The 15,417-nt window shown below is 44.6% G+C and overlaps 1 protein-coding gene across 6 annotated transcripts in view; it reads right to left on the bottom strand.

Moving 5' to 3' along the window:
• Window positions 1–15,417, bottom strand: part of CCDC78 (coiled-coil domain containing 78) — a 32,774-nt gene that overhangs the window by 12,062 nt on the left and 5,295 nt on the right. For 4 of the 6 annotated variants that reach the window (XM_014597485.3, XM_019493000.2, XM_019493001.2 and 1 more), the window contains 11 exons: window positions 15,192–15,335; window positions 14,372–14,568; window positions 13,259–13,433; window positions 10,329–10,466; window positions 9,928–10,059; window positions 7,780–7,866; window positions 7,316–7,495; window positions 4,286–4,459; window positions 4,121–4,171; window positions 3,097–3,185; window positions 2,240–2,318 (listed from right to left, as the gene is read on the bottom strand). In XM_014597485.3, the coding sequence (XP_014452971.1) occupies window positions 2,240–2,318; window positions 3,097–3,185; window positions 4,121–4,171; window positions 4,286–4,459; window positions 7,316–7,495; window positions 7,780–7,866; window positions 9,928–10,059; window positions 10,329–10,466; window positions 13,259–13,433; window positions 14,372–14,568; window positions 15,192–15,335 (1,446 nt within the window). Of the gene's footprint in view, window positions 1–2,239; window positions 2,319–3,096; window positions 3,186–4,120; window positions 4,172–4,285; window positions 4,460–7,315; window positions 7,496–7,779; window positions 7,867–9,927; window positions 10,060–10,328; window positions 10,467–13,258; window positions 13,434–14,371; window positions 14,569–15,191; window positions 15,336–15,417 lie in introns of those variants that run through there. The other 2 variants (XM_019493002.2, XM_019493004.2) reach the window with 2 other exon arrangements.

Here is a 15,417-nt window from a genome sequence, read left to right as displayed (position 1 = left end):
AATTGGCAGGGGTTATCGTGGGGCCCCTGGCACAGCTTTACGAGCACTTGTGGTGCTCTGGCCAGGTGCTAGACGACTGGAAGAGAACCAATGTGGTCCCCATCTTTAAAAAAGGGAAAGGGGAGGACCCGGGCAACTATAGGCCCATTAGTCTTACTTCAATCCTGAGGAAGCTCTTTGAGAAGATTATCAAGGAGCACATCTGTGATGGGCCAGCAGTGGGGATGATGCTTAAGGGCAACCAGTATGGTTTCATTAGGGGCAGGTCCTGTCAGACCAACCTGATTGCCTTCTACAATCAGGTCACAAAAGCATTGGATGCAGGTGTTGCGGTGGATGTAGTGTTTCTGGACTTCAGGAAGGCCTTTGACAGCGTCTCCCACCCCATTCTCATTAAAAAGCTAGGTGACTGTGGCATTGATGCCTACACAGTCAGATGGATTGCTAATTGGCTGAGGGGTCGTGGTGGTAGATGGGTCATTTTTGACCTGGAGGGAAGTGGGCAGTGGAGTCCCCCAGGGCTCGGTCCTTGGGCCCGCATTGTTCAATTTCTTTATTAGCGACTTGGACGATGGAGTGAAGAGCACCCTGTTTAAATTTGCAGACAACACCAAGATTTGGGGTGAGGTGGGCATGCTAGAAGGGAAGGACATATTACAGCAGGACCTGGACAGGTTACAGGGATGGGCAAATGAAAATAGGATGGGATTCAATACTGACAAGTGCAGGGTGCTGCACTTGATCAGTAGGAACCAGCAGCACACTTGGAAACTCCCTTCTCGAGAGCATGGTGGCAGAAAGAGATCTTGGAGTCATTATTGACTCCAAGATGAACATGGGCCGACAATGTGAGAACATGGTCAGTAGGGCTAACCGTACCCTGTCGTGTATCCACAGATGCATCACAAGCAAGACCAAGGAGGTGATCCTCCCCCTCTATGTGACACTGGTCAGGCCACAGCTGGAGTACTGCATCCAGTTCTGGGCGCCGCACTTCAGGAGGGATGTGGACAGCATTGAGAGGGTCCAGAGGAGGGCCACTCGCATGATCCGGGGACAGCAGGGCAGACCCTATGAGGAGAGGCTACGGGACCTTAACCTGTTCAGCCTTCGCAAGAGAAGGCTGAGGGGGGACTTGGTGGCCATCTATAAACTTACTAGGGGGGACCAGCAGGGTTTGTGAGAGACCTTGTTCTCCTGAGCGCCTCCCAGAGTAACAAGGAATAACGGTCATAAGTTGCTAGAGAGTAGGTTTAGACTAGACATCCGAAGGCACTACTTCACAGTCAGGGGAGCTAGGATCTGGAACCAATTTGCAAGGGAAGTGGTGATGGCTCCTACCCTGGGGGTCTTTAAGAGAAGGCTTGACGTTTACCTGGCTGGGATCATTTGAGCCCAGTTTTCTCTCCTGCCCAGGGCAGGGGGTCAGACTAGAAGATCTACAAGGTCCCTTCCGACCCTACATCTATGAATCTATGCTCCACTGCTGCCTGCCCCCACAAGAATCTCTACCCTTTGAGCATTTCATGAGTACTACCCCTCTGGTGATCTCATGAGCAGTAGTGAATGGAACCTTGCAAGAGCCCTGTGAAGGAAGTGTTACTATTGTCTCCATTTTACAAGCAAGGGTACTGACTGAAGCAGAAGTGCCGAGTACATGGAGCCCAAGGGCCCTGGGTTTCCTCAGCCATCACCTGAAATGCAGAAAATTTTTCACATGTCCATCATTTTAGGCCCCCTCCCCAGCAAAAATAAAAGTTGGTGCCTGTGGACTAACACACAGAGCTATCCAGAGAAGAGGGGCTGGACTAATATCAGGTATTCATACCACATGGCCCCTAATAATGAAATTGCTAAATCTTCCCAGGTCCAGGTACTAAGCAGGATCATTTATCCAGGGAAGCATTGTTTCTGGCTACCAAGAGGGAGGAGCACAACATTGATTCAATGATGGTGGATCACCTGACACTGGTATGCAGCATATCATTGACATACAAAATGGTTGAATCCAGGAGCTTCTCCTTCAAACAGGGACCTTGCGTTGGGATTCATCAACTGCACCCCCCTCCAAACTGTATGTATTGACAAGCCTTTATGGAGGGAAGGCTTTCCAGACAAGAGCCTCATTTATCTCACTACTAGCCCAGCTAATGACACTTAGGGCATAGTGTTGTACAACTGAAGGAGATGTTGACATCCTAGGATGGTAATTAGGGGTTAGAAGCAATGCTGCTCTTACCGCTGACTGCTCTGCCAGTTTGTGCTGGGTGTTGCGAATTGCTTTCTTGGCCTCCTGCAGCTCCTTCCCCATTGCAATCCTGCATGTAAAAAGTGAAGGCTATGATAGTTTTAAATCTAGTGTTGCCTTTCATTAATGGTTGATCCATGGGCCCAGAATACAAACTGTGCCATTTGGTGTAGGGTAAGTGGTACTTGAGGAGGTGAGGAATCAATAGTATAGACCAAAGCCAAAGTACAGGCCTGAGTTGTGCAAGGCTCCTACTCCACACCTCCCTACAACTTGGCCATCGTGTCTCATTGAACCTAGTGTCTCAGTGTGAGGCTCTTCTAGCAGCAATTGGAAGCCACAGTCCACAAGATGCTAGGCAGAGACTACCAAAATCAGGGGACTTATAAACAACAACAGATTTCACCCGACGATGCTGTGACTTAAAGGGTCTCTGCCTCACCCCTTCACAGCCTCTTTCAGAACATTAACCAACTCCCGCCATCTCTACCTGTTGAGAAGGAAAATAATGACTATGTGGTTAAGGCAGAGGGATTCCAGAAACCTGGGTTTAATTTCTGGCTTTGCCAGAGATTCATTATGTGACCCTGAAGGAGTCACTTAGGCTGTGATCTTCAAAGAAGCCTAAATCCCATTGGCTTTCAATAGAATCTCTAAAGCCCCTTTTAAAATCCCACCTTTTATTTCTGGGACTCACTTCTCCATCAGTCAAAAGAAGAGGAATATTAATTTCCTATTCTGCCAAATGAAGGATAAGCTCATTCATCCTTATGAGGTTTAGATACCCCAGGAAAGAGGCCAGCACCTGGAAAGAGAGCAGTAACTAGCTGGAGGGATGTCACACTCACACTCTGTCTTCCAACTTCTGCTGCTGCGAGTCATATGTTTTCTTCATCTTTTCAATCTCAGCTTTTATGTGATCCTGGTTTCCAAGCAACTGCAAGGCATGAATGAATGGAAAGATGAAGTGGCCTGAAAATAGAACAGCTGAATTCCAGGCATAGCTCATTGAAAAAAATAAAAAAATTACTGAGTTTCTGTTGGCTTGGAGGCTCACTGGAAGGAAATATGCTAACCATGATTCCCTTTTCCTCCATGGGAAATGAAGGAAAAAGGAAGACTTAATGGCTGCAGCCAATACACTACAAGACACCTGATACAACAGGAAGTGGATTTCAAATCCATTCTGCTTGAATAAGTGTTGGTGCCACCAAGTTTAATGGGTATCATCACACTAAATGCTGACTGCAGTGAGATGTGGGCAAGAAGATTATAGTGTCACAAGAAAAGCTGTGGGGGCTGAGGTCCTGGTCTGGAGTGTGCAAACTATGAGGCAAATGAAGGTAGAAATTTCTCCAGCCCAGCACCCTGAGTCTTCTTTATCACTGACATTTCTACAATCTTGGCAGCCAAGGAATGAGTGTTAACGATGCTTTAACCAGCCAGAAAAGTTACTACTGAGCAACTTGTGGCCTTCAACCAAATATACTACAGACCTAAGCAAGCACAAGCTGTGTTGACTTTTCTTTTTTTCCCCAGTGGGAATATTACCTGGATTGATTTTGCCATTCTTCCAGCCTATAGGAAAAGCAAATGGGACAGAAGATCAAACCCAAGTCTCCTGCACAGCAGTGCAGAGCACTATCCACTTGGCTACCCACCTTTAAAAGAAAGCAGAGATACCTCTTTTAAAACTCTTAATTCTATTTGCTCAATAGAGGCCTGCCTGAACCTCTGCCTACAACACTGCAGGCAAGTAAAGATCCTGTTTCAAAGAGGAGGAAAACTGGTGTTGGGCAGCAGGTAGGATTAGCCACAGGAGATACAGCATCACAGGACAAAGAACAGACATGCACTACAGTGAATACTCACGTTTCTCTCTAGCTTTCGACGTTCATATTCAGAGGCAACTACATCTTCTGGCTGATTTCAATGAAACAGGACAGACCACTGATTAATGACCCTCAGGGGTGTTCCCCAGTTTTTCATGGGAAAGCCAGGGGATCAGGCTAGCAGCGAAAGCAGACAACTCCATACCTTCACTTTACAGGCAGAGAGGTGATGAACCATTGCACGTACTCTTTCCAGCTCAGCAGAGGTTTCGTGGGCTGTGGCTCGGCTCGAGGAGTAGTTATTCTGTGGCTGCGGAAGGTTGTTCCTGGCACTGGCCAGGTTCAACAGCTCTAGACTCAGCGTCTCATTCTTAGCAACCTATCAAACACAAGAGGAAAGGAACAATTTTGTTTAAGCTTTAATCTCTCCATCTTTGGGTGTGAATTATTCAGCATGTTCACACAGTACTTTATGTACAGCAGCTTGAACTTGACTCTCTTTAGACAGCAGTATTTTTTCCCCTCTCCTGTCTCAATGGACTGGTGAAATTTTAATTCTCTTGAAAATGCAGGACAGGTACAAGCACTTGGACCAGCCAGAGAGAGTAGAGGGATTGCTACATAATTTTAACCCTGCAAGCACAGCTCTGCCAATATACCTCAGTCCTGCCCTGCAGGACAAGTTCCAAATGCCCCACACAGCTTTGTCAGTGGACCTCAACCCTGTCTTGCAGCCCCATCTGCTACTGCAGTGATAACATTTTCCTGAACAAACACTTCTAGTCACCTCACAACGTGTCAGTTTACAAGATGTAAGAAGGGCCTGATATCCCCTAGGAACCAGGCCAATACCACCCAACTCGTTTCATTTTTGTTCTTTATCAAGGTCGATACAGGTAGATTAACCCACAGCACCACTTAGCCACAGAGATTCAACAAAGTGCTGGTGTGTGAAGTAACACATTTCACAAAGATAAAGCATATCTTTGCAAGACCAGCTCAGTTACAGGTGATCTGGAATGAATACTAAGGGAATTCACATCTCAAGGGAAGCTTTCGGAGGAGATAACAAGACTTTGATGGGGTTTATGACTAGGGACAAGCTTGAGTAATTGTTATCACTGCACCGTGAATCCTGGAGGATGTGACTCTGTGGTAACTTTAGTCGTCCATTTAGATAATGGGTGATCAAAAGATAACACAGGGTGGGCTTAGGCAGCAACTGGAGGAGAAAAGAGAGAACAACAAAGAGAGATACAGCTATGACAGCTGACAGGAACTGCCAAGGGACAGGCTTCTTGTTCTCTGATTCAAATGATCTATCTGCATCTCTGTCCATTTTGACAATCTGAGCCAAAGAGCTGCAGGAGTACAGAGACCCTGCTTGACTTGGCCAGTAAGAGAAAGAGACAGGATCAGCACTGCATGGAGCTGTTTCAGAGAGGCTGCATCAATCCACCCTATTCTTAGTCAACCTTATAGCACCCTCATGTGGATCAACAGAAGGCCCTCCCTGTCTCCCTTAAGCAGCAGTCCTGACCACCCTTGGGGTGACTGGTCCCATTTGGTGCCTGTCATCCAGATCCATATATAAAAAAGGGTTGAAGGGAAGGGGAAGTTGAGTGCAGGTCACAGAGTAACAGACTTGAAAGGGCAGGATTTACAATAAGTTTGGAAACAGCCACAAAGTAAATGACCGACTGACTTCCTAAGGGGAAGAATTTCCCTAAAAAGAGCCCTCTGACTGAAAAAACAAACCCAGCTGATCTTCCTGGCCTTGGTTGGATATGGAACAATTTATGAATTAAAAAAAAGACTGTACATTTTACTATTCAGAGGCTCGCACTATTATTTTATAGGTGATCAGGAATGAGCTCACGGATCTGTTTTTGGGCCACACAGCCATGACAACATGTTGGTAAGGTCACAAGGAGAGCTGGTAATTGAAAATGTGTAAAAGGTTCATTGTCCCCTGGGGAGAATACCTTTGGCTCCTTTTGCAGTTTCCTTTGGGAAAATCTTTGCTAAGAAAATTGCAAGCAAAAGGCACACACTGTGACTATGCTCAAACTGCTAATTCAAAATCTCCTTCGCTAAAGGCAGCAATGTCCCATGGCTGGAGCTGGCAACAAGGCTCCCAGAGACCACAGATGAAATCCTGGCTTCACTGACTACAACAAAGCTAGATTTCACCCTGCCAGGTTTCCATTACTGGCTTTGCCACCAAGTAGCTGCATGACTGGGCAATTCATAAAATGACTGAGCTTCTCCATCCACAAAGCAAGATCACCAGCATTTACCTAACTTTCTAAAGAGATTTTAGATTGTGAAATGAATGATACAAACTATTAGAGTTGATGCCGGTTAGCTGCAACCTGGGTGCCATGATTCTTCATTGATCTTAAGTGTCTGTTGTTGTTACCTGGAGCATTGACTGAATTGTGGAAAGGAAGGTGCTCTCAGGGGAAATGTTGTTTATAAGCTGTTGCTTGTGCAAACAGGAATTGACTATATTGCTTTAATATTAAAATAGCAATTAAATCACATATTGCTTAAAAATGTTCATCAGCTCTGGGACAAGAACAAGTAAGAAAACAGTTAAAAGAAAAATCCCTTTCCATTTATTCAGTTCTTTTACTTTGTGCATTTGACAATGCTTCCTGCCTTGCCTGCTTTGCTGGACTGGGAACAGTCACATGTTCTAACCTGTGGATCAACATAATAACATCACTCTTAGACATTGCCCTGTGCAGAGCTCACATCCCTGCTCTTCCTTAGGCTGTACTGAACAATGTTTACCAGGAACAAAAGAGCTGAAGAGGGAGCATGCAGGCAGATTCATAGAGAACAGTGTGTGTAGAGGGCCTTTAGTGCTCTTTGTCCCAAAAGACCTTTTAAATATCACCAGAAAAGCCCTTGGTAACAGTTTTTAAGGATTGTTTTAAAATTATTTTATTAGACATCTGATTTTATTTTAACTGGTCAGTTTGCAAAATATTGGATCGATGATGTCCCTTTAAGATCATTCCCACCATCGGAAGAAATGTAGAGAGAGAAGCCAGATAAGTTTGTACGGAGCCTCTGAAAAATCATGCAAACAAAGGGAAATGAAGCCTGCTTTAAATGAAGCAGGAGCTGTGACAGGGGCATTCAGAATAGATGTAGATCAGGAACTGGAAAGGCAGCAGTAATAGCAAGCACTTCTTCTGATGAAACCTTAGCAGAGTTGGCTCACCTCCTTTTCATGCTCTTTGCCCAGGGCCAGATAATTGCTTTTCAGAATGATGTACTCATCAGCCAGCTCCTTGCGATTGGTCTCCATAGCCAGCAGGCGCTCCTGTAGGGCATCGCGTTCCCCAGTGACCTTCTCATCATGGAGCTCCAACTCCAGAATATGGTTCTCCAGAGTCAGAATCTGCATTGCATGGGAAGTGTAACTAGGCAGCACCAGGGGAAGTGAGCCTGGCTAGCTAAACAGGCTCTTAGCCATGCTTGGGCACAAGAGACATTGGGGGTGAGTTTTGGGGCACACGCAAGTGATACGAGATTAACAGCTCCAGCCAGAGCCAGGGAAAAATTGTGCGTAGTAAATCAAGCAAAGACAGGCAGATAACTTATGTGTAGCCATGGTGTCAGCATAACTGGCAGAGGAAGAGTATGATAAGGAACAGAAATGGGCTATAAGAAGAATCTACATACCAGATTTTTCAGTTCAAAGTTCTCTGCCTCATACTGCTCCCTCATTTTGTTTGTCTCAATCTGGAGATCAATGAGGTCCTTGGAAATCTAGGGAAGAGAGAAATGAGATTGTAATGTAACCTTGGATGCATAAATCTGCAGTAGGAAATGTCAGTTTCCTAACATTAATCCTGAAATGATGGGATCCAGAACGTAAGGGAGACACAAGTGATACTATCTAAAAAATTATGTTTAAAATGAGAGATTTAGCTTGGTAGGTAGCATCCTTGTGATTGCTTGACTTTCCCGGTACTTTGAAAAATAGTATACACAGTACAGCCTTATTGTAACCAAACCCCATGGGACACAGAGAAAAAGTTCATTAAAATGGTATAAGATTACTCAATTTGCTGTAACACAATAACAAAGTGGATTCCTGTTGCTGAGATACTTAAAAGCAGGAAAACTCTTATAAATAGGGTTTGTTATAATGACAGTATGCTGTGTTCACACCAGTTTGCCAAGGTAGTGCCAGACAGCGAAAAGGAAGCTGTCATATCCCAGCTTCCAACCTGTGGACCAAATCCTGTGCATTTATTCAGTCCTCACTCAGGTAAGAGACCCACAGGGTTTGGCTAAGAGAAACCAGGTCAGCCTGCTGTAATGATTCATAGTTTCATAGATGTTAGGGTCAGAAGGGACCTCAATAGATCATCGAGTCCGACCCCCTGCATAAGCAGGAAAGAGTGCTGGGTCTAGATGACCCCAGCTAGATACTCATCTAACCTCCTCTTGAAGACCCCCAGGGTAGGGGAGAGCACCACCTCCCTTGGGAGCCCGTTCCAGACCTTGACCACTCGAACTGTGAAGAAGTTCTTCCTAATGTCCAATCTAAATCTGCTCTCTGCTAGCTTGTGGCCATTGTTTCTTGTAACCCCCGGGGGTGCCTTGGTGAATAAATACTCACCAATTCCCTTCTGTGCCCCCGTGATGAACTTAAAGGCAGCCACAAGGTCACCTCTCAACCTTCTCTTGCGGAGGCTGAAAAGGTCCAGTTTCTCTAGTCTCTCCTCGTAGGGCTTGGTCTGCAGGCCCTAGACCATACGAGTTGCCCTTCTCTGGACCCTCTCCAGGTTATCCACATCCTTCTTGAAGTGTGGCGCCCAGAATTGCACGCAGTACTCCAACTGCGGTCTGACCAGCGCCCTATAGAGGGGAAGTATCACCTCCTTGGACCTATTCGTCATGCATCTGCTGATGCACGATAAAGTGCCATTGGCTTTTCTGATGGCTTCGTCACACTGCCGGCTCATGTTCATCTTGGAGTCCACTAGGACTCCAAGATCCCTTTCCACCTCTGTGCCACCCAACAGGTCATTCCCTAGGCTGTAAGTGTGCTGGACATTTTTCCTCCCTAGGTGCAGCACTTTGCATTTCTCCTTGTTGAACTGCATTCTGTTGTTTTCTGCCCACTTGTCCAACCTATCCAGGTCTGCCTGCAGCTGTTCCCTGCCCTCCGGCGTGTCCACTTCTCCCCATAGCTTTGTGTCATCTGCAAACTTGGACAGAGTACATTTGACTCCCTCGTCCAAGTCACTGATGAAGATCTGGAAGCTCAGCTAAAGTCCAAGGACTGCTATGGAGGCCAGTGTTACTGGTCATACCAGTATTTGGAAGATAAGTTCTGAAATTGGTAAAATATATTATTTTAACATTAGACAACAAAGAAACACACGTAGCACAGCCCACAGCCAGAAATGCCCTTTTTGATATGAGTCCTAGTTTGTGATGGAAACATTGACCATAAGTACATACCGAGGCTGAGCTGATTCTTACAGTTAAGCATGAAAGTGTTCAAGCCCTGACATATGTTGACTGAGAAGTGTGAGGAAGTCAGGACTGAATTCCCAAAGACAAAGAGTATAAAGGTTATGTGATACCCATTTAGAGAGGTTTCAGCCTCCTCCAGAAGGAAGAGGTCTGGGATACTGGCTACACAGATGTCATTTCTAGTCCTTCTCAGTCAAGGTACTTTAAGGAACATAGAGCACAGGCTGTCAGGAACGCACATCTGTGTGAGCTTATAGGGAAATAACCATGGGATTCTACATACCACTACTTCAGGCTCCAGAGTTCAAGTCTCTCCAGCTCCCACGGGGTCTGCATTACCTTAAGCTTCTCCTCTTCATTGAAAACCAGTCTGGATGACAAATCTGTTTTGGAACCTGCCAGCTTCCCCATCTTTTCCTGCAGCTCTCCAAGCTTTGCATACAGTCTCTCGTTCCTATCCTGCAGTTGCACCTGGGAACATAAATCAGCTCCTGCAACTGACTAGAATAAGCAGAGACAAGGCCTTCTCCCTCCTGTTCTATTCACAGTACTGCAGAATATGGGAACTGGCAGAAGGGAAGAAGGTACAGCTCACATGACAAAAAACACAGTGCATACAGTGGCTTTAACAGGGTGCAAAATGGGATTACCTGTTACCTCTAGCATACTCTGATTAAGATTTCCTATCTAAAACACATGGGTCAGTATCCAGGGATGGGATCAACATCTTCCACACTTACGTTTTCATGAGTGAGGCGCTGAACCTGCTCCTGAAGAGCACTCATGCTTTCGCTCTCCACACCACTTCTAGGATCCATGTGTTCATAGGGTCGGTGTTTGAGAGACAGAAGCTTTGCACGGTACTGAGTAAGCAAGGACTGAGGAACAAAGAATCAGAATGGGAGACCTTTGTGGCAGAAGTCTGCATCCACTGACAGCTTTCTCCCATATGCAGCACAGACAGGGTTGCTATCAACTCAGGTTGCTAGAGGGTGTGGTGTTCACCTTGCTTAAGGTGGAACAAGTGACTGCACTTGCTCAAAGGGGAAAACACTTGCAAAAGGGAAAGTGAGCAGTAACACATCTAGTCTGCTGTCCCAATTCTGGCAATGGCATATATTGGACATTTAACAAGGCTCTTGAAAGGAGTTTCTTACATGAATGGTGCTAAACATCTCACTGCTATCTTTATTATAACTTTTTCATGTTCTTCCTATTTGATCATTATTAAAATGATTAAGTGTCCTTTGCCAGATCAATTAACCCTTCTGTTCCTGGGCAGGAGACTACAACCAGAAACACTATTTATAGGTATTCAGATGCAATGTGACCCCCACATCTCAATTTCAAGTAAGACGTTTTAACTGCAGTTTCATTCAGTGGCAGATCACAGAAGCAGGCCATATCTGAAACTTAAAAGCCCAGGATAAATTTTGTTAGAGGAGAAAGAATTCCTTACATCTTTTCTAAACTAGGAGAATTCAAAACAGGTTACCCTGTAATGAAGTATCCTTAAACTGGAAAAATAAGGGTCATCTTAAAACAAACCCACACACCCCCTGAGACTGCAGAATACCACTTCATCTGCTGACTTGACCCTTTCTGGCTCTTGGGCACATGCACATGAGACTTGTATTACACTCAAAGAAATGAGGCAGATTTTTTTAATGTGAGGATACAAATAAGGATTTTTACACATTCCAAAAGGTACCATTCTCCCTCCACCCCACTAAAATGGAAAAACACTGCTGAGACTTAAATGCTATTCCACCACTTAGCATTAGGAGATGGGATACAGCTTTGCAAGTAACAGTCTCTACACTTAAGCCAGCAATAAATTTTGCCAAGTAAAGAAGATCAGCTGTGCTGGGATGTGTTCTAGCAGAGTCGATTCATTTCACTGGGCAAAATACACATTGCTCACTGTTCTACAAGATCAGTGGGTGGGACAACAGTTGATGCATTCCCCACTTACAGAGCTAAGCAAGGTTATTTGAGTAGATGTGATACATTTTATTAGACCAACTGAGTAACTGGATAACATTTTCTTGGCAAGCTTTTGGGCACAGTCACCCTTCTTCAGTCATGGGGAGTCTCTGCTGTTCTGAGACTGCAAGAAATGAAAGAAGCTAAAAGTGTGGCAGGACATCCAGAGTGATTGGAGAACGTGGGACACTCCATGATGATCCCTCTCTCCTGTCATAAACCTAAGATGTCTGCCATGATGAAGTGGCATGAATTGATACCCCTATGTTTTGGTCACAAATTTGGGGCATTTGTGATGTGACAAGAGGTTGAGATATCTTCATTTGGTCTTTGTGCCATTATAAAAATAAGAAAGGCAACATCTCTTTCTACTGTTTCTGAGGAACATCAGCTCCAATGTTCCCAAGCCCCACTGGTCTGAGAATTCTAAGACTGAACAACACTGAAAAGGGCTGAGATCAGGGTTGGGTTTTTCCTTATTTCTCCATTTGCTAAGTTCAGCAAACACTAAATATTGTCATCTCAAACCACAGGCAAGCTCAAATGTTCAACTGTGATTTTAATTTGACCAACATAAAACTTGCTGTGTAAGGGCAGATTTGCATATTCTGGCAAGTCCTAAAGTCAGGGACAGACAAAATATGGCCCACAGACTGGATCCAGCCCTCCAGGCCATTTTATCAGGCCCACAGGGGCCCTCCAAAAAACAATTATATAACAGCAGTCCACACATGTAGGGAAAAGATTAGGAAAGCTAAGGCGGCAACTGAATTTAAGTTAGCAATGGGATCAAGGATAGTAAGAAATCTTTCTTTAGGTATGTAGGGAGCAGAAGGAAAACAAATGGAAGTGTGGGGTCTCTGCTTAATACTTCAGGACAGCTGGTAACCGACGCTCAGGAAAAAAATTAACTCCTGAATGCCCACTTTGCTTCTGTATTTCATCGGACCAAGGGGAAAACACGCTAGATAAAGCTCAAAGGGGGCACGGTAGGAATGACCACCTTCCTACAGTGACAGAGACGTGTAGTGGGGAGCCCACACCCACCCACACATACCCTCACACCCACCCACAACCCCCACACACGCATACCCAAACCCCCCACAAGCCCCACACACCTTCAAAAACCACACACACATGCCCCGTCCCCCCCCAACCACACCTCACACCCTCCCCCCCCCACAATATACAAGAGTAAGACTTTATTTTCAGCTATTATGCAATCATCTCTATGCAAACACACATAAATCAGGACAAAAACATTTTTTTTTTATAAAATTATAATATGTTATAGTAGATATTTGATTTTTAATAAGTTTTGGGGTTTTTTTCCAGTTCCAAGATAGCAAACCCCCCTCCCAAAAGGTGCACTTCTGGTGGCAAGGGTCAGGGGTTAAGGGGTGGAACTTCTGGTCTCAAGATGGTGATCAGGGGGTGGGGTAGCTGTCAAGCAGTGGGTCTACCCTTGCAGCCTTGGACAGCTCATCAGAAGTCATTAAGCAGCCCTCCAGCTGAAATAATTGCCCACCCCTGCCTTAAGTCAACCCCAGTTTTAATCTCCATTAGCCACCCAGAGAACATTATGCTTTGAACCTTGGTGGTAGAGTTTAAACCCAACCCTATTGAAAGTTTTGATTTCTCTCAAGAAAAGGCAACATGAAGGCCAAAGGAAACCATACCATACCTCCATACAATAGCTATTTACAACAGGGAAGTTCTTGACTTGTGAGAGAGCTATGCACATTTTCAGCATGGTGGCTAAATGCCAGGAATCCAGGGAGGGAGACAGACAACAAATAACTCTGGTCTTGCTGTTTCCACCCAGGGCTTCTTCCAGCAATTGAGTCAATCTGGAATCACTGTGAGGAAATTAAAATAAAACTATCATTGGAATCTATTTTCTACCACTCCTGAAATGAACTAGAAGTTCTTTCCATAGTGCCACATGACAAGAAACTCTTTTGTCTCCAGTTTTCAGACTGTGAGCACTCATTTCACTTGTGAAAACCACGTAAAGTTTTTCCCTGTGCCTTGGGAAAGATGCAGGGAACAGACATCACCAGACAACAGAACATAAGAAATCCTTCATGTCACTGCTTCCAGCATGGGTGTGTGGTAAAAGAACATCACACAACCTGAATAGTGACTAGGGCTAGGATTTTCAAAGAAAAGACTAAGGGACTGAGGTATCTAAATCCCACTGATATTCAAAAGGACCTTGTTACCAAGCAGAGCTAGTCAGGAATTTTTTGCATAAAAAGTTTCTCTATTGAAAACATAATGATCTCTTGAAACCAAAACTTTCAGCAAATAAGGATCGGTTTTGACTAACATGCCAATTTGAAAATATATTGAAGATAAGTTTTGGAATGGGAAGATAAGTTTTGGAATTGGCAAAATATCCTATTTCAGCATTGTCTAAATAAAGTGTCTTGGGTTCAGAACAAAATTTTGTTTAAAAATCTAACTATAACAACAAACAGGTCAAAATCAAAATGTTTCTACGCTAGCAAAATTAAATTTATTAACTAATCGGAAGAGATTTAGGTAATACACATCCCTTGCACTATCCAGGCCTTGCCTATCTGACCTTTAGATGAATGCAGGCCCACTGGAAACAGTCTGTTCTGCCCAACTTGTACAATGTGAGCTGGATTCTAAACTCAGTTACACAAGTGTGAATTCAATGTGAATCCACTGACTGATGTTGGCCTGCATTTCCATAGGTATAACTAAGATTGTACTCAGGCCCCAAACATCACCAGGGCAGACAAATGGTTACTATGACAACATTCACCTGTAATTGATAACTCGATCAGGATATGGGGAGCCTGCCAGCTCATTCATAACCTGGTAGAACGCCAGCATAGATTTGTTCAGCAAAGGCTTTTCTCTTACACCCCCAGCCAACAGGTTCTCAGTAAGCTTCTCTGCTCCAGGGAGATCCACAATTTTCAGCCAGGACCTAACTGGGTAGGGCTCATTAGGAAGATGCTACAAGAGACACAGGAACAGTCAGTCAGAACCCAAGGCAGCTAGTAGTGCCAGGACTGTTGAGTCTCTAGAGTCAGGCAGATTGCTACCAAGAGTTGAGTCACTCGAGTCTCCTCCAAGGAGTTTTTAGGAAATCAACTAAAAGGGAGGCTTGATAGACAGAGGAAATGAAAAGGCATGAAGCTTTCAAATAGATGTCTCTCTCACATCCTTTACTTAAGCAGTTGGGTCTAGCCACCATCAGAGATGAGACACTGGATTAGATGGATCATTGGTCTGATTCATCACCAGGGATCCTGGTTTTCTCCGATTTAAGAAAATCCCCAACTTGCAGTCAAGAAAAAGTAACCCCAAATCTACAGCTCTCTCCAGAAAAATGTGGATTTGGGGTTACTTTCTTTTAACTGAAAATTGGGGATTTTTTAAAATCAGAGAAAACCAGGATCCCTGTTCACCACAGAAACTTTATGTCTACTCCTGGCATTTCTTTCGTTAACACTTAGCAATGGTAAGCTAAATGCACCTGCACATATTATAGGGGACAAAAGAAATAAACATAAGAAACAAAACATTTAGAAACACATACAAACAACTCAGTACTGACACACTAGGCAACAACTTACCACCTGCAGGTTGAAATGAGTGATGATGCTGGAATGATCTGAAGTTGGTCCGTAGTCACTCACAGCCCCAGTTCTGCGTGCCCAGCCCTGGCGAAACACTGTGGTGGCTTCTGCTGCTGAGGACACACTCACCAGGGACAGCCCCTAAAAAATGAAAGAGTGTGCCTAGCTGACAGTTGGGCTTTGAGGCCTGAGAACCAAAAGGGATAGAATCATAACCCTCATG

This window comes from Alligator mississippiensis, chromosome 13 (assembly GCF_030867095.1).
Source record: "Alligator mississippiensis isolate rAllMis1 chromosome 13, rAllMis1, whole genome shotgun sequence".
NCBI classification, from domain to species: domain Eukaryota; kingdom Metazoa; phylum Chordata; order Crocodylia; family Alligatoridae; genus Alligator; species Alligator mississippiensis.
Note: the sequence above shows the minus strand (reverse complement) of the source record. Positions and strands in the feature narration are given on the sequence as shown.